Genomic DNA, 23,155 nt, shown 5'->3' on the forward strand with positions numbered 1-23,155 from the left:
AACGAAAAGTACGGTTGGTTCCTGCAGGGGGCAGCACTGTATTGATAATGACACTGTGATGGGTTTGTGTTTCTCGCGCAGGTCCTGCCCTACTGGGGGAACCCTCACGACCGTAAAGTCATCAGGAAGTTTTGGAGCCAGGTGAGTTACATGTTGCTGTAATTCAGACACAATTACAGCCTTTTCTTTTGTTAGTGGTCGACGTTGTAGCTGAAGATGTTCCCTCCTTGTGTGTAGAAAACGCTGTACACGCAGAACGCACCCTTCCATGTCGTGATTACCAGTTACCAGCTAGTGGTGCAGGACGTCAAGTATTTTCAGCGGGTCAAGTGGCAGTACATGGTCCTGGATGAAGCGCAGGCTCTGAAGAGCAGCACCAGGTAAACCACCCAGGGGGCGGGGCCAAGCCGTGATATTACAAAACTGTAATATCAGATTCCAATAATATATGATAAAATTAATAGCTAATAAATAAACAATAAATATATATATATATATATATATATATATATATATATATATATATATATATATATATATATATATTTAAATTATATAAAATAAAATTTTTTATAATAATAAAAGGCTTCAGTAAATGAATAAATAAATTAATAGAATAAATATTATTATTATTTATTATTATAATATATTTTAATATATAATATATTATATATTATACATTTATTATAATTGTATAATTTAATTAGGATAATATGATCACATAATACAGGACAGTTTTTTTTTTATTTGTATTTATTTTTATTTATATAATAATTTCTTAAAAATTTAAAAAAATTTGTCAAAAGTATTGGGACACCCTCCTTTTCCACCCGTATGTGCTTCACTTAAACTATGACACCAAAACCTGTTCCGGCATGACGGTGCACCTGAGCACAACACCAGCTCCATGAGGATCTACATTCCATGGGTTGGAAGATGTGGAAGATCTCCTGCTACAGAGCTCCAACCTTATCTGGGATGAATGTGAACACTGACTGCACCCCATGCCTCCTCATCTACATCAGTCCCTGACATCTTTGTAGCTGAATGTATCTCCACAAAATCTAGTGGAACATCATCTCAGAAGAATGGAGATTATTATAAGAGAAAATGGGGGCTACATGTGGAATGGGATGTTCAAAAAGAAGCAATCTTAAGCTCAGGTGTCCCAATACATACACCTCACCATGCACCTCACCATGCACCTCACCATGCACTTTATCCAAAATAATGTTCTCTTTTTTTTTTTTTTTTTTTTTTAATGTTTCGCAGGTTTTCAAGAGAATGTTACATAATATGAATAATTTGAATTAATTTAAATAAAAAACCGAGGCTGCAGATTTTTGATTTCCTTTCGTGGACTTTCTTCAGATTTTTTTCTTTGCTTTTATTGCAGATATGTTTATATACAGGGTTGGAAGTAGGAGACCCTTGGGGGAGTGTGGGCTCATTTAGAAACCCTTGCCATTACTTACAAGGTCATTTTCCAAAGTTTGGAGATTCACTCTGTTTACAGTCAAATTTATTTATTTACGTTTAAACACTATAACCTTCAAAACAGTCCCCTTGCACAGCAAAACAGCGCCCCCAGTGGTCTTCTGGAGGTAATTTTTTTAAAGCGTTTCGTGCACCTTCTGCTTTTCGTGTCGGATCTCCGCAAGCATGTGTCAAAAAGCCGAGCTGGATCGTAATCTTCACGAAGAGGGCGAAGTCCGCAGGAGTCTAATCTGGCAAATAGGGTGGGTGCGGAAGTGAGATCATGCGGAAGTTGCTGAATGGTTTTGACATTTTCGGGGGTTGAGCTCGTTCCTGATCTCTCGTCGTCTTCCAGCAAAGTTCTTCCGCTCCTGAAGGGCACGTGCCGCTCGAAACACCTCAAACGACTGGTTGCATCATCTGATTTATGAAGGTTGGTGTGCCCTGTGACTCCGCGTGCAGCCCAGTGCTGCCATCTGTTGGCTTGTTGCAAAACTTTTTTGTTCCCACCTCGTCTAAAGAAGCAGTGGAGTGGTGCGTAACAAGAGTTCGCTTTGCTGCGTTTTATAAGAATGGTGATAGTGTGAGAGCTGCACAAAGGGAAGTTCTCAAATTTCCCTCGTGCCATTTCATTTTACAGCTAAATCCATCCACGTTTTTTGTTTTGTGTTTTTTTCCGTTTCCCTCATAAAAAAAATCCATATAATTGCACCCTGATGGTCGTGGCGGCGTTTTTGTTCCTCAAAGCGAGCCTGAGGACGGGTTTGAATGTTGTCTTCACATGGCGTGGATTAGCGCCGTCTCGGTGTCCAAAACGCTGTGTGTGAGATGCAGCACATGCACCAGCAGCTTCTGTTGTGGTGTTGAGAAAGATGAAGCATGGAGTTTTCTCAGAGGTGTTGGTTTTCTCTCGGAGTCGTGTTGACAGGTCTTGTTCGGTTTCTCTGTGATGATGATGATGATGGTGATGATGATGGTGATGGTTCTGCTCCACAGCGTGCGCTGGAAGATCCTGCTTCAGTTCCAGTGCCGAAACCGACTGCTGCTCACTGGGACCCCCATTCAGAACACCATGGCCGAGGTGAGACCGAGTGTGTGTGTGTGTGAGAGAGAGAGGGAGAGACAGATGGAATCAGGGGTTTTATAAATCTGACTCTGCATCCATCTCCTCAGTTGTGGGCTCTCCTGCACTTCATCATGCCGACGCTGTTCGACTCCCACGAGGAGTTCAACGAGTGGTTCTCCAAAGACATCGAGAGCCACGCCGAGAACAAATCCGCCATCGATGAGAGTGAGTTCTTATATCATATCTGATGGATTGATAAAAATCACCATATTGGTGTGATCAAAAGTATTGGGACACCCGACCAAATGTGCAACTTTTTGAACATCCCATTCCACATCGAGTCTCCATTTGCTGTCATAGGAACCTCCATTTTTTTCTGAGTAGATGTTCCACTAGATTTTTGGGGAGATTCATTCTGCCACAAGGGTGTTAGTAAAGTCAGGTACTGATGTAGGTGAAGTGAGGAGGTTCCTGGGGTGCAGCGTTCATATTCATCCTCGAAGGTGTTTATAGCAGGAGAGCTTCATTGACTTAAATTGATTTTCCCATTTGGGGTGGAGAAGTCAGGTGTCCGAATACTTTTGGACAAATCAGTTGTCCGAATACTTTCATCATTTTTTCTTTACCTCTTTTCACTTTGAATCATTTCGTGTGTGTGTGTGTGTGTGTGTGTGACACTGTGGACCATCAGACCAGCTCTCCAGACTGCATATGATTTTGAAGCCCTTCATGCTGCGCCGGATAAAGAAGGATGTAGAGAACGAACTCTCGGATAAGGTACGGTCTCACACACACACACACACACTCGCACACACACGCGCACTCGCGTACGGTTGTATCATAACCTTGCTGTCTTCTCCAGATCGAGATCCTGACGTCGTGCCATCTGACCAGCAGGCAGAGGCTTCTGTACCAGGCTCTGAAGAACAAGATCTCCATCGAGGACCTGCTGCAGTCGTCCATGGGCACGGCTCAGCAGTCTCACAGCACCACCAGCAGCCTCATGAACCTCGTCATGCAGTTCCGCAAGGTCTGCTCGCTCTCGTGTTACACTCTGACTTCAGATCGTACCTGGTGAACGTTAAACACGTGTGTTGTGTGTGGTGTTGTATTGTGTAGGTGTGTAATCACCCGGACCTGTTTGAGAGACAGGAGACACGTTCCCCGTTCCACATGTCCCTAAAACCTTACGTCATGTCCAAGTTCTTGTTTCGTCACGGCCTCCTTCATACCTGCAGCCCAGAAAAGAGCAGGTAAGTTTCATTCCCTTTTACATCTTCATCAGGTTAGTTACGTTTCTGAGACTCAAGATATTTAACCCCTGTGTTTCTAATCTGACGTGTGTCTCTGTTGTGTCTGATTGTCCCTCTCTCTCTCTATTCATTTATTTATGTATTATCTATATACCTGTCTGTCTGTCTGTCTGTCTGTCTATCTATCTATCTATCTATCTATCTATCTATCTATCTATCTATCTGATGTGTCTCTTTGATGTGGTGTGTCTCTCTGATGTATTTATCTGATGCGATGTGTCTCTGATGTGTCTCTCCTTTCTGATGTGTCCTCTGCTTTACAGATTGCTGCAGGCTTTGTTCTCACCGTTCTCCCCTCACCACATCCACCAATCCCTATTTCACACCACAGGTGAGTCTCTCTCTCTCCTGCATATTGTCTATCTATCTATCTATCTATCTATCTATCTATCTATCTATCTATCTATCTATCTATCTATCTCTCTCTCTCTCTCTCTCTCTCTCTCTCTCTCTCTCTCTCTGACTGTTTCTCTGCCTTTCTTTCTCACATGCTGCGTGTCTCCTTTATTTTCATTGTGGACGTTCACACACTCTGTCTCTGCTGTTCTCCAGGTGATGAAGGCAGCTGCTTCTCGTTTCTGCGTTTTATTGACGTCTCTCCTGCGGAGATGTCCAACGCCATGCTGCAGGGAACCCTGGCCAGGTCTGACTCCTTTACACACACTGGATCATTTATTCCACTATCCAAACACACTCGCTCTCACACACACACACACACACACACACACACACACACACACACACACACATCTATCTATCTATCTATCTATCTATCTATCTATCTATCTATCTATCTATCTATCTATCTATCTATCTATCTATCTATCTATCTATCATCACTGTGCTCTCCTCCTGATGCACTTCTTCTTTCTGTGTTTAGATGGCTTGCACTTTACCTCTCCTTTAAAGCTGCTCACCGGCTGCATCACCACCGGCTATGGCGTGAGGAGGATGAGGATGAGGATGAGGATGGTGATGGCTGTAGGAGGAAGGCAGAGGGGAGAAGTGGGGTCTCCAGATCGTGTTATCTGTCTAACAGAGATTTCATCCTGTGGCCGGACAGAACCACGTCGTTCCCTAATGCACGCAGCAGCACTGTTCTACAGGTGTGTGTGTGTGTGTGTGTGTGTGTGTGTGTGTGTGTGTGTGTAATAGATATGGAGTGACACATGGAGATCAGTATGGTCATGAACAAATGTGTGCACTTGCTGTTTTACTCTGGAACTATTTTGTATACAAGTCGTGTCCGAATACTTTTGGTCATGTATATCTTGTGGAGAAAAAATTAATGTCTGTTCATTATATTTCTATCAATGCTGAAGTGATCAACAATTCCATCTATGGACAAACGTACCCTGTCTGTCTGTCTGTCTGTCTGTCTGTCTGTCTGTCTGTCTGTCTGTCTGTCTGTTTGTTTATCTATCAGTCTGTCTGTCTGTCTGTCTGTTTGTTTATCTATTTATCTGTCTGTCTGTCTATCTATCTATCTATCTATCTATCTATCTATCTGATGTGTCTCTTTGATGTGGTGTGTCTCTGATGTATTTATCTGATGCGATGTGTCTCTGATGTGTCTCCTTTCTGATGTGTCCTCTGCTTTACAGATTGCTGCAGGCTTTGTTCTCACCGTTCTCCCTCACCACATCCACCAATCCCTATTTCACACCACAGGTGAGTCTCTCTCTCTCCTGCATATTGTCTATCTATCTATCTATCTATCTATCTATCTATCTATCTATCTATCTATCTCTCTCTCTCTCTCTCTCTCTCTCTCTCTCTCTCTCTCTGACTGTTTCTCTGCCTTTCTTTCTCACATGCTGCGTGTCTCCTTTATTTTCATTGTGGACGTTCACACTCTGTCTCTGCTGTTCTCCAGGTGATGAAGGCAGCTGCTTCTCGTTTCTGCGTTTATTGACGTCTCTCCTGCGGAGATGTCCAACGCCATGCTGCAGGGAACCCTGGCCAGGTCTGACTCCTTTACACACACTGGATCATTTATTCCACTATCCAAACACACTCGCTCACACACACACACACACACACACACACACACACACACACACACACACACACACACACTATCTATCTATCTATCTATCTATCTATCTATCTATCTATCTATCTATCTATCTATCTATCTATCTATCTATCTATCTATCATCACTGTGCTCTCCTCCTGATGCACTTCTTCTTTCTGTGTTTAGATGGCTTGCACTTTACCTCTCCTTTAAAGCTGCTCACCGGCTGCATCACCACGGCTATGGCGTGAGGAGGATGAGGATGAGGATGAGGATGGTGATGGCTGTAGGAGGAAGGCAGAGGGAGAAGTGGGGTCTCAGATCGTGTTATCTGTCTAACAGAGATTTCATCCTGTGGCGGACAGAACCACGTCGTTCCCTAATGCACGCAGCAGCACTGTTCTACAGGTGTGTGTGTGTGTGTGTGTGTGTGTGTGTGTGTGTGTGTGTGTAATAGATATGGAGTGACACATGGAGATCAGTATGGTCATGAACAAATGTGTGCACTTGCTGTTTTACTCTGGAACTATTTTGTTGTCGTGTCCGAATACTTTTGGTCATGTATATCTTGTGGAGAAAAAATTAATGTCTGTTCATTATATTTCTATCAATGCTGAAGTGATCAACAATTCCATCTATGGACAAAAGTACCCTGTCTGTCTGTCTGTCTGTCTGTCTGTCTGTCTGTCTGTCTGTCTGTCTGTCTGTTTGTTTATCTATCAGTCTGTCTGTCTGTCTGTTTGTTTATCTATTTATCTGTCTCTATCTGTCTGTCTGTCTGTTTGTTTATCTTTCTATCTGTCTGTCTGTTTATCTGTCTGTCTGTCTGTCTGTCTGTTTGTTTATCTTTCTATCTGTCTGTCTGTTTGTTTATCTGTCTGTCTGTCTGTCTGTTTATCTATTTATCTGTCTCTGTCTGTCTGTCTGTCTGTCTGTTTATCTGTCTGTCTGTCTTTCTGTTTGTTTATCTATTTATCTGTCTGTCTGTCTGTCTGTCTGTTTATCTATTTGTCTGTCTGTCTATCTGTCTGTCTGTTGTCTGTCTGTCTATCTATCTATCTATCTATCTATCTCTCTCTCTCTGTCTCTCTCTCTCTCTGTCTCTCTCTCTCTCTGTCTCTCTCTCTCTCTCTCTCTCTCTCTCTCTCTCTGTCTCTCTCTCTCTCTCTCTGTCTCTCTCTCTCTCTCTCTGTCTCTCTCTCTCCTGCATATTGTCTATCTATCTATCTAGATCTTTTCAATTATTACACACTCAATGGCCAAAAGTATTGGGACACCACGACCCACACTAGATGCTGCTCCTTTACCAAAAAAAACTCTGACAGAATATAACTAACAACATAAATAAGAAAGGAGGATGGGAAAAAACAGAGAAAGAAAGAAAGAAAGAAAGAAAGAAAGAAAGAAAGAAAGAAAGAAAGAATATGGGCAAATCATACAGAACAAGCAGAACAAACTAATAAATCTGAAAGAAGCCATTCACACACGCGCACACACACACACACACACACACACACACACACACACACACACACACACACACACACACACACACACACACACACACTCTGAGGCTGTCATTACAGATGGGGCAGTTTTGCTTTCATTGCTGAAATAAATGACATGGTCTCCACGTTCTCCAGCATAGTGTGTGTGTGTGTGTGTGGTGTGTGTGTGTGTGTGTGTGTGTGTTGACGATCTGGTGAACAGCTGAAGGCAGGAGAAGCTCTGCTCCCTCTCAGGTGCTGACAGAAAGCTGTAATCCTACTCTGACGTATGTGGCGTCTCACAGCTCCACCAGAGCATAGAGGAGAACCTGACACCTGGTACACATTGGGAATGTCTGGACATGGAGAACCCTGATCCCAGATTCCCGGCATCTGGTTCCCCGCTCTTAGCTTTCTAAACCAAATTCGTGTTCCGAGAAAGCTGGAGATTAAGTTTTGGATTCGTTTTTGAGGTTAAATTAAAGCAGCAGTTCCAATACTATTAGATTGTTCCTAATTAAAGGTGGGGTCAGAATTCTTATCAAATTATTTATTAAAACATGCTGCCTCTGTTGGGCCCTTGAGCAAGGCCCTTAATTCACCCCCTGTGCTCCAGGGCTGCTGTATCATGGTTTACTGCTGATCCAGAAGCACTGAGCAGCTAAGGGTGAGGGCCTTGCTCAAGGACCCCAACAGTTGAGTTACTAGGATTTAAACTCACAACCTTCTGATCAGAAGACTAACATCTGCACCACTTTGCTATGATCCTTCAGAAGATTATTTGTTTTCATCTCTGATTATAAAGCCACACGTATACTCTGAAAAAGTGTGAATTTTGACGATCCAGGCGCCTGGGCCTTCACCAACGCCTTTCGGGTCTTTTTCCAACCGCACTTGTAAAGATTTCCAGACTAGCCTCCATGCTTGTGGGTTGGGAACGCAGCCTGGACTACAGCTCTCCAAACACCCATCCCTCGTTCCTTCACACCTCCTCTTTCAGCCTTGATCACGGCTGCTATTTTTGGGAAATGCTCCGAGCCTCTGCTCTTCTCTGTGCACTTCATGAGCCACTCGGCAATACCAGACTAATTATGACCCTTAATCCCAACCCGGTCTGGATGTTCCTCGACACCCCCCAAGGTTAAAAAATGGACCTGAAAATATCCCAACACAGAAAGGTGTGTAGGAAAAGCTGTAGTGATGAGCAGGAACACCAGGGGGCGCTCTGTAGCTGTGTTTGCTGATCAGACGCCTCAGAATCATTAACGTTTTTTTTTTTTGCCGTAGGATCTGGTTTTCACTTCTCTCCGGCCGTGGGTCTTCACACACACAGATGTTGTGATACGCAGCAGATGCTCCAACACCTCCAGTCTCAGACCCTGCCAGCCCACCCAGCTACCCAAGTTCCTCCTTACGGCTACACCCAGGGTAATTACACACACACACACTCTGAGGCTGTCATTACAGATGGGGCAGTTTTGCTTTCATTGCTGAAATAAATGACATGGTCTCCACGTTCTCCAGCATGTGTGTGTGTGTTGACGATCTGGTGAACAGCTGAAGGCAGGAGAAGCTCTGCTCCTCTCAGGTGCTGACAGAAAGCTGTAATCCTACTCTGACGTATGTGGCGTCTCACAGCTCCACCAGAGCATAGAGGAGAACCTGACACCTGGTACACATTGGGAATGTCTGGACATGGAGAACCCTGATCCCAGATTCCCGGCATCTGGTTCCCCGCTCTTAGCTTTCTAAACCAAATTCGTGTTCCGAGAAAGCTGGAGATTAAGTTTTGGATTCGTTTTTGAGGTTAAATTAAAGCAGCAGTTCCAATACTATTAGATTGTTCCTAATTAAAGGTGGGGTCAGAATTCTTATCAAATTATTTATTAAAACATGCTGCCTCTGTTGGGCCCTTGAGCAAGGCCCTTAATTCACCCCCTGTGCTCCAGGGCTGCTGTATCATGGTTTACTGCTGATCCAGAAGCACTGAGCAGCTAAGGGTGAGGGGCCTTGCTCAAGGACCCCAACAGTTGAGTTGCTAGGATTTAAACTCACAACCTTCTGATCAGAAGACTAACATCTGCACCACTTAGCTATGATCCTTCAGAAGATTATTTGTTTTCATCTCTGATTATAAAGCCACACGTATACTCTGAAAAAGTGTGAATTTTGACGATCCAGGCGCCTGGGCCTTCACCAACGCCTTTCGGGTCTTTTTCCAACCGCACTTGTAAAGATTTCCAGACTAGCCTCCATGCTTGTGGGTTGGGAACGCAGCCTGGACTACAGCTCTCCAAACACCCATCCCTCGTTCCTTCACACCTCCTCTTTCAGCCTTGATCACGGCTGCTATTTTTTGGGAAATGCTCCGAGCCTCTGCTCTTCTCTGTGCACTTCATGAGCCACTCGGCAATACCAGACTAATTATGACCCTTAATCCCAACCCGGTCTGGATGTTCCTCGACACCCCCCAAGGTTAAAAAATGGACCTGAAAATATCCCAACACAGAAAGGTGTGTAGGAAAAGCTGTAGTGATGAGCAGGAACACCAGGGGGCGCTCTGTAGCTGTGTTTGCTGATCAGACGCCTCAGAATCATTAACGTTTTTTTTTTTTGCCGTAGGATCTGGTTTTCACTTCTCTCCGGCCGTGGGTCTTCACACACACAGATGTTGTGATACGCAGCAGATGCTCCAACACCTCCAGTCTCAGACCCTGCCAGCCCACCCAGCTACCCAAGTTCCTCCTTACGGCTACACCCAGGGTAATTACACACACACACATCTATCTATCTATCTATCTATCTATCTATCTATCTAGATCTTTTCAATTATTACACACTCAATGGCCAAAAGTATTGGGACACCACGACCCACACTAGATGCTGCTCCTTTACCAAAAAAAACTCTGACAGAATATAACTAACAACATAAATAAGAAAGGAGGATGGGAAAAAACAGAGAAAGAAAGAAAGAAAGAAAGAAAGAAAGAAAGAAAGAAAGAAAGAAAGAATATGGGCAAATCATACAGAACAAGCAGAACAAACTAATAAATCTGAAAGAAGCCATTCACACACACGCGCGCACACACACACACACACACACACACACACACACACACACACACACACACACACACACACACACACACACACACACACTCTGAGGCTGTCATTACAGATGGGGCAGTTTTGCTTTCATTGCTGAAATAAATGACATGGTCTCCACGTTCTCCAGCATAGTGTGTGTGTGTGTGTGTGTGTGTGTGTGGTGTGTGTGTGTGTGTGTGTGTGTGTTGATGATCTGGTGAACAGCTGAAGGCAGGAGAAGCTCTGCTCCCTCTCAGGTGCTGACAGAAAGCTGTAATCCTACTCTGACGTATGTGGCGTCTCACAGCTCCACCAGAGCATAGAGGAGAACCTGACACCTGGTACACATTGGGAATGTCTGGACATGGAGAACCCTGATCCCAGATTCCCGGCATCTGGTTCCCCGCTCTTAGCTTTCTAAACCAAATTTGTGTTCCGAGAAAGCTGGAGATTAAGTTTTGGATTCGTTTTTGAGGTTAAATTAAAGCAGCAGTTCCAATACTATTAGATTGTTCCTAATTAAAGGTGGGGTCAGAATTCTTATCAAATTATTTATTAAAACATGTTGCCTCTGTTGGGCCTTGAGCAAGGCCCTTAATTCACCCCTGTGCTCCAGGGCTGCTGTATCATGGTTTACTGCTGATCCAGAAGCACTGAGCAGCTAAGGGTGAGGGGCCTTGCTCAAGGACCCCAACAGTTGAGTTGCTAGGATTTAAACTCACAACCTTCTGATCAGAAGACTAACATCTGCACCACTTTGCTATGATCCTTCAGAAGATTATTTGTTTTCATCTCTGATTATAAAGCCACACGTATACTCTGAAAAAGTGTGAATTTTGACGATCCAGGCGCCTGGGCCTTCACCAACGCCTTTCGGGTCTTTTTCCAACCGCACTTGTAAAGATTTCCAGACTAGCCTCCATGCTTGTGGGTTGGGAACGCAGCCTGGACTACAGCTCTCCAAACACCCATCCCTCGTTCCTTCACACCTCCTCTTTCAGCCTTGATCACGGCTGCTATTTTTTGGGAAATGCTCCGAGCCTCTGCTCTTCTCTGTGCACTTCATGAGCCACTCGGCAATACCAGACTAATTATGACCCTTAATCCCAACCCGGTCTGGATGTTCCTCGACACCCCCCAAGGTTAAAAAATGGACCTGAAAATATCCCAACACAGAAAGGTGTGTAGGAAAAGCTGTAGTGATGAGCAGGAACACCAGGGGGCGCTCTGTAGCTGTGTTTGCTGATCAGACGCCTCAGAATCATTAACGTTTTTTTTTTTTGCCGTAGGATCTGGTTTTCACTTCTCTCCGGCCGTGGGTCTTCACACACACAGATGTTGTGATACGCAGCAGATGCTCCAACACCTCCAGTCTCAGACCCTGCCAGCCCACCCAGCTACCCAAGTTCCTCCTTACGGCTACACCCAGGGTAATTACACACACACACACACACACACACACACACGGGATACAGAATACCAAAAACTCATTATGAATTTTAATAGTGACCCAAAATGTAAGAAAAGAAAAGCCATTAATGCTCCATTAAAGCGTTAAGTCTGGTTTAATTGAATTCTTATACATATTTTATAAGAAAATTATAAATTGAAGCTTTAAGTGAGGCAGTGAAGTGTAAAGATCTTTTAGATCTGGTTTGGAATAAAGTCTATTTTAAGGGGCGGAGAAAATGCAAATGCTAACTTTAAAATTATAATAATTAGTTAGATGGGTTGGTTGTAGCTGGGGGCGGAGCCTAATTCTGGGCCCCAAGATGTAAACAGTTAATTTTATTTAGAAAAATAGTCCTAAAAAAAAATCCAATGGATAATTGGGGCCAATATTCTGGCCCAGAAAATAAAACGCTTTATATTAAATAACTGTATACAACTGTATCAATTCTTTCAACCAGATATATTTCAGGGACAGAATGTAAATATGAATGTAAATCGGCACGTAATATGAAGATATTAACCGAAATGGACAATATTTCTGGGCCAGAAAAGGTAAAAAAAAGCAATAAATAAAGAATCTCATGAGATCCATTGGTTCTAGTTGTGGGCGGGGCCTGTTTTCTGGGCCAGAAATTATAAAAAGTAGCTATAAATAATCATTTGAGTTCATTTAGTTCTAGTTGTGGGCGGGGCCTGTTTCTGGGCCGGAGATTGTAATTAAGTAATTAGTGATAATATTTAGTTTTATTTGGAGGCGTGGAAATGAACATTGTCCTGCTGGAATCCTGCATGTTTTTTTATTTAAAGTTTCTTTTTGCATTTTCGCACATTGACGAGAATGTTGTCTGGGGGCGGAGCCTATTCTTCATCCAGAAAAGTCCAAAAACTTTGGAGGGATCGTGGAGTTGGAGTTTATTTCTGGGCCAGAAAACTGTTAAACGATGCTTTAAATGAAGACACTAGTAAGATGATGTGCGTTACAGTATTGCGTATCAGGTTTTTGTTGTTGTTTTGATCAAAGGATGCGACTCTTAAAGGTCTAGGAAGACTCCAGAATAACACAAACTGTGCCTTTAAAAGACGAGACACACAGTCTGATCTTGTGGAGATGTTGTGTAACCGGCGCTGGGTTCAGGGGGTTCAGACAAATCGTTCGTTCGCTGAAACTTTGTGTTGTACAAACTGAATCCAGCGGCAGCAGCAGCAGCACGTATGGCGGCCCCCTGACAGCGGTCTCCTGCGGTACCACAAACAAACATCCAATTTAAAATAAAACCTCAAACGCTGCGGCGTGGCCCGAATTCAATCCCGCGTTTATTTATCCTCCACGAGCTACTGACAGATCTGCAGCTCGGGCCGAGCTCGACCTCCCCGTGACACGAGCCGCAAAAGAAGCCGTCGCAGAGAAGCTCGGTCTCGATTACATCAGAACAACACTGAAAATTGGGTTTTTATCTCGATTATTACGAGCGTAATAACGGAGCACGTCAGCAGGGTTTCGAATTTAGCTTTATCTACAACGTGCGTCTGAATACCACTGATGGGAATTTTCCATGCTTTCAGCTGTGTGTGTGTGTGTGTGGGGAGTTCCAGGAAGCCGGTTTATTCCGAATCTCTTTCACGGATTCGGTTCACGTCGTTGGATAGGACAAATAAAATTACAGAGGTTTACTGACCAGAACTTTTCTGGTTATTTTGACACCATGCTGTGGGTGTGGCCTGTCCTGTAGTTTAGGTTACTAGCCTGCGTTAGCTTCTCTGGAAGATTAGCATGGAAATCTCAACGTACAACTCCATAATCACCTGAAGCGCCGATGATTCCTGACACGACAAATTTTCTCTGTATTGGTGGCTGACGAATGTAAAATTGACGTTACGTATTGGGAACTGTTCCGTATTGGACGGAAAACTGTAAACTGAAGCTTCACAGATGTATCAGGAGGCGGAGCCTGTATTTTTGCGCCAGAAGTCAGAAATAAAGCAGTTAGTGAGATCTATCCGTTCTGGTTAGAGATCAAAGCAATTTTTTTGGTTTGAAAGAGCTATTGGTTCTAGGTGGGGCGGAGCCTATTTATGGGCGAAATATTTGCTGAAATAGAAAGATCTATTGATTTTAGGTGAGGGGTGGAGCTTATGTACAGGCCTGAAATTGCTAACAGATGCTTTAAATTATTGGAATAGAAAGATCTGTTGGTTGTAGTGGGGGCGGAGCCTATTTATGGGCTGGAAATAGTAAGCCTTAAAAAAATAAAAAGTAATAAAAAAGAAATAAAAAGCCTTAAAGCAAGTGCGTATTGCGATTGTTTATTCTGTAGATTTGTATTATTTTTGATTGGTCATCCTTTAATCTTTCTGCAGTTCACACACATTTAAATTCCAGGCGTGAGTGCTGCGTCCCCTCGTCCCTGGGCCGTCCCCTCGTCTCTGCTGTATGTCAGTGGGACTCGGCGCGGCGTTGGCCCCCGGCCCGGGGCATATGGGCACTGTGGGAAAGTGATAAGATAGATTAGCGCCACTCCCCCCCCCCACTCACTCTCGCCATATTCACACGGAGCTCTTGACCTCGTCGGCTTTTAAGGCCACATGTGCGTGTACGGCCTCTGATTGGTCAGATGTCCGCGCGGCAGCCCGAGACCCCGGGCCAAAACCCGAGCTGTTTTCAGCAGTGATAAGAATAAAAGGAAGATAATATCATCCGCTTGTCAGCGAGCCATAAAACTCTGGGGTAGAGCTGAAAGAACGAGAGAGCGAGGGATGGGAGGAGAAGAGGAGGAGAGGAATGAAATGGAAGGGGGGGGGGTATTCACTACAGGAAATGGTCATCTGTTTAGCAAAAGACCTGTTAGCCCTGTTAGCACCCCAGACCTCTGCTGTGCTTTCCTGTCAGCGCTGTGTGTGTGTGTGTGTGTGTGTGTGTGTGTGTTCACTATTGCATGCCACTTGTTCAAGCTTTTATTAAGTGTAATATTTCTTATACACTCACCCACTCATATCCCCACCCCCTTATATACTATAGATAGATAGATAGATAGATAGATAGATAGATAGATAGATAGATAGATAGATAGATAGATAGATAGATAGATAGATAGATAGATAGATAGATAGAGACAGACAGACAGACAGACAGACACAAAGACACAAACACTACAGACAGAATGTTCCTTTAATGCTTTAATGCAATACAGATACAATTGTACTCATTTTCTCTCTCTCTCTCTCTCTCTCTCTCTCTCTCTCTCTCTCTCTCTCTCTCTCTCTCTACGTTTTTAAGGTGACAGCCCTTCCAGTCGAGCGTTACTGTGCGGACCGCAGTGCTGAGTACGAGTGGAGGCGTGTCCGTGACGGCGGAAGTTTGACCACCAAGCGGTGCTTCCTATTCGGGTCACCTGACCTGGCGCACACCTGGGCCTCGCGAGCTCAGTACTTCCACCCTGAGAGCCCGGGCGGGGTGATGTCCCTGCAGCCCAGACACGGCTGGTCTTTTATCAGGATACCGGGTGAGTCTCGTAGATGTGGCACATCAGCACCACGGCGCCCCCCATCGTCACCCTCTGATAACGCTACATCATTTCTCTGTATCCGTCTATTGTTCCTGCTGTACGAGCCGAGCAACTTTCTCACAGCTCCTTCGTTTGATTTGCAACGAAGCCCAGCGCCAGGAGAAGCACACTCACACATGAACTCTCACACACACACACACACACACACACACACGTTTGCAGCTCGTCTTGATTTTATTATTATTATCACAGTTTTTGTGGGGTAGGTCGGACAGGGATACGGTCTCTCTGTGCTATTGTGTGTGTGAGTCAGAGTCGGAGGAAACGCTCCAGAGGCTGCCAGAGAGACCCGTGGGAGAGTGGTGCAGGTCACGGTGGCCACCATCCCGGGCCGCCTCGGGGCCACGACCTTCGCCTGATCCGCTTCTCCGTCACTGTCAGCGGTTGGCTCGAACCGCCAAACTTTATTCAAAGTTACACAGAGCGAGTTTTTTTGACATTTTTTTAATTTCCCAGATGTGCGTTGTTTTTTTTTTTTTTTTGCACATACACACACACAGAGTCCTGTGAAGTAGGGAGGGGGGACAAAGCCAGGAAGTTCGACTCTCGGGCATTGTCTCAGTGTATTGTTAACCAGGCGCGAGTGTGTGTGTGTGAGTGAGCTCCAGCGCTCATTCACAGAGCCGAGCCGCTGCTGCTCTCGCTCCTTTTCCCATTTTCTCAGAGCCGTACTGTACCCTGGGAAGGAAATGACACAACAAAACACAGGGCTCATTCGAAAACCCCGACATCAACATCAATCTCGCCGCCATCGTAATCGCAGCCATCATAATAACCATCATCACCACCCTGTGAGGACAGAGCGCGGCTCAAACACGCCTTTAACGAGGCACTTTATAACTGCCAATATCTATATATCAGCTCAGCTGCACGAGTTATTTACACACACACACACACACACACACACACACACACACACCTCGGGTGGGTTCGGAGTGTAAAGCTGTGCTGCTTTTTTTTATTATTATTATTTAATGTATATATATATTTATGCACTTCTTTTTTGGCTTTATTTATTTATTAATTAGTTTATATGTATTTTCTTGATTGCATACAAACTTAATTTAATTGTTCTCATTTTCTAGCTATTTACTGTGTGTGTGTGTGTGTGTGTGTGTGTGTGTGTGTGTGTGTGTGTGTGTGTGTGTGTGTCTGTCTGTCCATCTGTCTGTGTGTGTGTGTGTCTGTCTGTCCATCTGTCTGTGTGTGTGTGTGTCTGGTGTTCTGTCTGCTTGTGTTTCTATTTGTGTGCCGTCTGTCTTTCTGTCTATCTGTCTGTGTGTGTGTTTGTGTGTGTGTGTTCGTTCACCTGTCTGTCTGTCTGTCTGTCTGTCTGTCTGTCTGTCTGTCTTTGTTTGTGTGTGTCTGGTGGTCTGTCTGCTTGTGTTTCTATTTGTGTTTCTGTTTGTGTGCCCATCTGTCTGTCTGTCTATCTCTGTGTGTGTGTGTGTGTGTGTGTGTGTGTGTGTGTGTGTGTGTGTGTGTGTGTGTGTGTGTGTGTGTGTGTGTTTGTTCACCTGTCTGTCTGTCTGTCTGTCTGTCTCTCAGTCAGTCTGTGTTCCCATCTGTGTGCATGTCTTCATATTTCTGTCTGAACCAATCAGAACCCAGCTCTGTGTTCCACTGAGAGAAGAACACACATGATGCTGTAGAAAACCTTCTTTCACAGAAACACCTTTTCATAATCTTTTTTCCTCTGAAGCCAAACTCACATATTTAGAAGTCGGTCCGATTGTTCATTGTTAATAAATCTCACCGTGTGTGTGTGTGTGTGTGTGTGTGTGGTAACGAACCCCCAGCAGGAGCAGGAGCGCCGGCGTCATGATTTTAACGTAAGCACGGAAGGTCAGCGCAGGACACTCCACAAAAGACCACGTATTATAAACCGTCAACCAGCAGTCGTATTATAGGGCCAAAAGTTTGTGGACACCTGAGCATAAGATCGATGTGCTGCTTCTTGAACATCCCAATCCACTTCCGTGATTTGCTCCTATAATGTGCTCCACTCTTTTGGGAAGATGTTTCACTAGATTTTGTGGAGATTTGTGTAACATCTTCCACTCCACACCATGTAAACCAGGTCTTGCTGAAACAGGTTTGGGTCTCCTAGTTCAAATAGAAAATTTCTGCTCCCATTATGTGCCTTGAAGTTTGAACAAGAAGAAGAACATATGGGTTGAAAAAATAGGAAAAAAGTGTCCCAATACTTTTGCCACACATGTGTAATGTAGAAGTAGTCAGAACATGGAGGCTTATGAAGCAATCCCAGACACTGAAATTACAGCGAATATCGACAAAAATCGAAAATACGCATTGATTCTGGTGGTTTCATCCATGATGGTGTTCTTCACTGGGTTCCTCTAAGCTTTGACTCATCATTCGCCTCCTTCTCTTTTCTCACACGCCTTTCTTACTGTAACTGCATTACAGACCTCTATTGAAGTGGAGGTGTGTGTGTGTGTGTGTGTGTGTGTGTGTGTGTGTGTGTGTGTGTGTGTGAGGGGGCAGTGGTGGTCTTAGTTTGCAGACAGCCTGTGGGAAACTGCGCTTTCCCTTCCTGTTCCTTCAAAGAATCCCCCTAGCAAAATGGGCGGAAATATTATCGGCTCTTTTTTCTTTTCTTTTTTTTCTGACTTTTTGATTTTTGGCGAGACATAATTGTTTCTCCAAAGTGCGAGTGGTGTTTTTTTTTTCCCGCTACTGTGAGAAGAGTTTCTTCCTGTACTCTCACCTCACAGCTATCACAGCTGTAGTGTAATGTAAAGGTCGTGCACCGTGCTCCTTAGGACGTCCTCACTCCTTCCTGTCCTCTAGGTGGAGCTGTTTGGTCTCGTTTTTTTATTTTCTGTGAACCTCAGAGAGGGAATCTCGCGTGGAATACGTGACCGCTTAATCGAAGCTCGACCCCTGACCTTGGCCTCGTATCTGACCCTCGTCAGTGAGATAAATTCCACCAAAGCCCCAGCTGTGATCCGTTCTTGCATTTTTGACCTCCCGGGCCTGGTCATGTGACCTGAACGCACAATAAACAATGGAAGTGAATTTTATTGGGGGGAATTTTTATAAAATGCAATCACAAGATAATTACATTGACAAGTGAAACAGGAAGTGACCTCACATCAGGTCTTAGCAGCTCATTAGAATATTAGATCTGTTACAGGAAGTGACCTCACGACCCATATCTACAGCTCATTAGAATGTGTGAGGATGTGGCGTGGTGTTGAACAGGAAGTGACCTCACGTCATTAGAATATATGAGAGGATGTAGCGTGGTGTTGAACAGGAAGTGACCTCACGTCATTAAAATATGTGAGGGATGTAGTGTGGTGTTGAACAGGAAGTGACCTCACGTCATTAGAATATGTGAGAGGATGTAGCGTGGTGTTGAACAGGAAGTGACCTCACGTCATTAGAATATATGAGAGGATGTAGCGTGGTGTTGAACAGGAAGTGACCTCACGTCATTAGAATATATGAGAGGATGTAGCGTGGTGTTGAACAGGAAGTGACCTTACGTCATTAGAATATGTGAGAGGATGTAGCGTGGTGTTGAACAGGAAGTGACCTCACGTCATTAGAATATGTGAGAGGATGTAGCGTGGTGTTGAACAGGAAGTGACCTCACGTTATTAGAATATATGAGAGGATGAAGTGTGGTGTTGAACAGGAAGTGACCTCACGTCATTATAATATGTTTGAGGATGAAGTGTGGTGTTGAACAGGAAGTGACCTCACGTCATTAGAATATATGAGAGGATGAAGTGTGGTGTTGAACAGGAAGTGACCTCACGTCATTAGAATATGTGAGAGGATGAAGTGTGGTGTTGAACAGGAAGTGACCTCACGCTGTGTTTCAGATAAGGAGAGTCTGATCACAGACAGTGGAAAACTCCACACTCTGGACCTGCTGCTGACTCAGCTAAAGTCTCAGAACCATCGCGTCCTCATCTACTCTCAGATGACCCGCATGATCGACCTGCTGGAGGTGAGAGCTTTCACACTCCTCCTTCCTTCATTCTCTCACTCCTTTATCCTCTCACTCCTTTATCCCCTCACTCATTTATCTCTCCTCACTCCTTTATCCCCTCACTTCATCTCTCCTCACTCCTTTCTCTCTCACTCCTTTATCCCCTCACTCCTTCATCTCCCCTCACTCCTTTATTCACTCACTCCTTTATCTCCACTCACCCTTTATACTCTCACTCCTTTAGTCCCTCACTCCTTTATTCCCTCACCCTTTATCTCCTCACCCCTGTATCCCTCACTACTTCATCCTCACTCCTTCATCCTCTCACTCCTTTATCCACTCACCCTTTATCCCATCACTTTTATCCTCTCACTCCTTTATCCCCTCACTCCTTTATCCTCTTACTCTTTTATTCCCTCACTCCTTTATCTCCTCACTCCTTTATCCTCTCCTCCTTCATCTCCTCCCTCCTTTATCCTCTCACTCCTTCATCTCCTCACTCCTTCATCTCTTCACTTCTTTATCCCTTCACTCCTTTATCCCCTCACTCCTTTATTCCCTCACTCCTTTATCTCCTTACCCCTTTATCCCCTCACTCCTTTATTCCCTCACTTCTTTATTCCCTCACTCCTTTATCCATTCACTCCTTTATCCTCTCACTCCTTTATATTTTCACTCCTTTATATTTTCACCCTTTATTCCCTCACTCCTTTATTCCCTCACTCCTTTATTCCCTCACTCCTTTATCCCTTCACTCCTTTATCCCTTCACTCCTTTATTCCCTCACTCCTTTATCCCCTTACTCCTTTGTCCCTTGTCCCCTCACTCCTTTATCCCTTTACTCCTTTATCCCTTCACTCCTTTATTCCCCTCAATCCTTTATCCTCTCATCCTTTATCCCTCACTCCTTTATTCCCTCACTCCTTTATCCTCTCATCCTTTATCCCTTACTCCTTTAGTGTCTTCTCACTCCTTTATCCCTTGTTACCTCACTCCTTTATTCCTCACTCCTTCATCTCCTCACCCATTTATCGCCCCACTCCTTTATCCCCCTCCTTTATCCCTCACTCTTTCATCTTTTCACTCCTTTATCCCCTCACTCCTTTATTCCTCACTCCTTTATCCCCTCACTCCTTTGTCTTCTCACTCCTTTATTCCTTACTCCTTCATCTCCTCACTCCTTTATTCCCTCACTCCTTTATCCTCTTATCCTTTATCCCTTACTCATTTATTTCTTCACTCCTTCATTCCATCAATCCTTTATCCTCTCACCCTTTATCCTCTCACTCCTATATCTTCTCACCCTTTATCCCCCACCCTTTATCCCCCACTCCTTTATCCCCCACTCCTTCATCTTTTCACTCCTTTATCCCTTCACTTCTTTATCCCCTCACTCCTTTGTCTTCTCACTTCTTTGTCCCTTCTCACTTCTTTGTCCCTTGTCACTTCTTTGTCCCTTGTCACTTCTTTATCCCCTCACCCTTTATCCCTTCACCCTTTATCCCTCACTCCTTTATCCTTCACTCCTTTATTTACTCACTCCTTTATTCCCTTACTCCTTTATCCCTCACTCCTTTGTCTTCTCACTCCTTTGTCCCTTGTCCCCTCACTCCTTTATTCCCTCACTCCTTCATGTCCTCACTCCTTTATTCCCTCACTCCTTTATCCTCTTATCCTTTATCCCTTACTCCTTTATTTCTTCACTCCTTTATCCCTCACTCCTTTGTCTTCTCACTTCTTTGTCCCTTGTCCCCTCACTCCTTTATTCCCTCACTCCTTTATCCTCTTACTCTTTTATTCCCTCACTCCTTTATCTCCTCACTCCTTTATCCTCTCCTCCTTCATCTCCTCCTCCTTTATCCTCTCACTCCTTCATCTCCTCACTCCTTCATCTCTTCACTTCTTTATCCCTTCACTCCTTTATCCCTCACTCCTTTATTCCCTCACTCCTTTATCTCCTTACCCCTTTATCCCTCACTCCTTTATTCCTCACTCCTTTATTCCCTCACTCCTTTATCCATTCACTCCTTTATCCTCTCACTCCTTTATATTTTCACTCCTTTATATTTTCACTCCTTTATTCCCTCACTCCTTTATCCCTTCACTCCTTTATTCCCTCACTCCTTTATCCCTTACTCCTTTGTCCCTTGTCCCCTCACTCCTTTATCCTCTTATCCTTTATCCCTTACTCCTTTATCCCCTCACTCCTTTATCCTCTCATCCTTTATCCCTGACTCCTTTATTCCCTCACTCCTTTATCCTCTCATCCTTTATCCCTTCACTCCTTTATTCCCTCACTCCTTTATTCCCTCACTCCTTTATCCCCTCACTCCTTTATCTCCTCACCCCTTTATTCCCTCACTCCTTTATCCCCCACTCCTTTATCTTCTCACTCCTTTATTCCCTCACTCCTTTATTCCCTCACTCCTTTGTCTTCTCACTCCTTTATCCCTTGTTACCTCACTCCTTTATTCCTCACTCCTTCATCTCCTCACCCATTTATCGCCCCACTCCTTTATCCCCCTCCTTTATCCCTCACTCTTTCATCTTTTCACCCTTTATCCCCTCACCCCTTTATCCCTCACTCCTTTATTCCCTCACTCCTTTATCCCTCACTCCTTTGTCTTCTCACTCCTTTGTCCCTTGTCCCTTCACTCCTTTATTCCCTTACTCCTTCATCTCCTCACTCCTTTATTCCCTCACTCCTTTATCCTCTTATCCTTTATCCCTTACTCCTTTATTTCTTCACTCCTTTATTCCATCAATCCTTTATCCTCTCACTCCTATATCTTCTCACCCTTTATCCCCCACCCTTTATCCCCCACTCCTTTATCCCCCACTCCTTCATCTTTTCACTCCTTTATCCCTTCACTCCTTTATTCCCTCACAACTTTATCCCTTCACTCCTTTATCCCTCACTCCTTTGTCTTCTCACTTCTTTGTCCCTTGTCACTTCTTTATCCCCTCACCCCTTTATCCCTTCACCCTTTATCCCTCACTCCTTTATCCCTTCAATCCTTTATTTACTCACTCCTTTATTCCCTTACTCCTTTATCCCTCACTCCTTTGTCTTCTCACTCCTTTGTCCCTTGTCCCTCACTCCTTTATTCCCTCACTCCTTCATGTCCTCACTCCTTTATTCCCTCACTCCTTTATCCTCTTATCCTTTATCCCTTACTCCTTTATTTCTTCACTCCTTTATCCCCTCACTCCTTTGTCTTCTCACTTCTTTGTCCCTTGTCCCTCACTCCTTTATCCCTCACTCCTTTATCCCCTCACTCCTTTATCCCCCACTCCTTTATTCCTCGCTTTATTCCTCGCTTCTTTATTCTCTCACTACTTTATCCCCTCACTCAATCAACCCCTTACTCAATTATCCCTCACTCCTTTATCCCCTCACCCCTTAATCCTCTTACTCCTTTATCCCTCACTCCTTTGTCTTCTCACTCCTTTGTCCCTTGTCCCTCACTCCTTTATTCCTCACTCCTTCATGTCCTCACTCCTTTATTCCCTCACTACTTTATCCTCTTATCCTTTATCCCCTTACTCCTTTATTTCTTCACTCCTTTATTCCATCAATCCTTTATCCTCTCACTCCTTTATCTCCTCACCCCTTTATCCCCCACTCCTTTATCCCTTCACTACTTTATCCCCCACTCCTTTATCCCTCACTCCTTTATCCCTTCACTACTTTATTCCCTCACTCCTTTATTCCCTCACTCCTTT

The 23,155-nt window shown here is 44.3% G+C and overlaps 1 protein-coding gene across 1 annotated transcript in view; it reads left to right on the top strand.

The window, feature by feature from the left end:
* ino80 (INO80 complex ATPase subunit) overlaps positions 1-23,155 on the top strand; it is a 48,510-nt gene that overhangs the window by 15,830 nt on the left and 9,525 nt on the right. The window contains exons 15-27 of the mRNA XM_046836219.1: positions 82-141; positions 238-380; positions 2,473-2,557; positions 2,650-2,767; positions 3,234-3,319; positions 3,405-3,572; positions 3,662-3,795; positions 4,119-4,186; positions 4,408-4,498; positions 4,736-4,961; positions 8,648-8,788; positions 15,174-15,399; positions 19,320-19,447. Of these exons, the coding sequence (XP_046692175.1) occupies positions 82-141; positions 238-380; positions 2,473-2,557; positions 2,650-2,767; positions 3,234-3,319; positions 3,405-3,572; positions 3,662-3,795; positions 4,119-4,186; positions 4,408-4,498; positions 4,736-4,961; positions 8,648-8,788; positions 15,174-15,399; positions 19,320-19,447 (1,674 nt within the window). The remainder of the gene's footprint in view (positions 1-81; positions 142-237; positions 381-2,472; positions 2,558-2,649; positions 2,768-3,233; positions 3,320-3,404; positions 3,573-3,661; positions 3,796-4,118; positions 4,187-4,407; positions 4,499-4,735; positions 4,962-8,647; positions 8,789-15,173; positions 15,400-19,319; positions 19,448-23,155) is intronic.

The sequence above is a fragment of the Silurus meridionalis genome, chromosome 23, assembly GCF_014805685.1.
Source record: "Silurus meridionalis isolate SWU-2019-XX chromosome 23, ASM1480568v1, whole genome shotgun sequence".
In the NCBI taxonomy this organism is placed as follows: Eukaryota; Metazoa; Chordata; class Actinopteri; order Siluriformes; family Siluridae; genus Silurus; species Silurus meridionalis.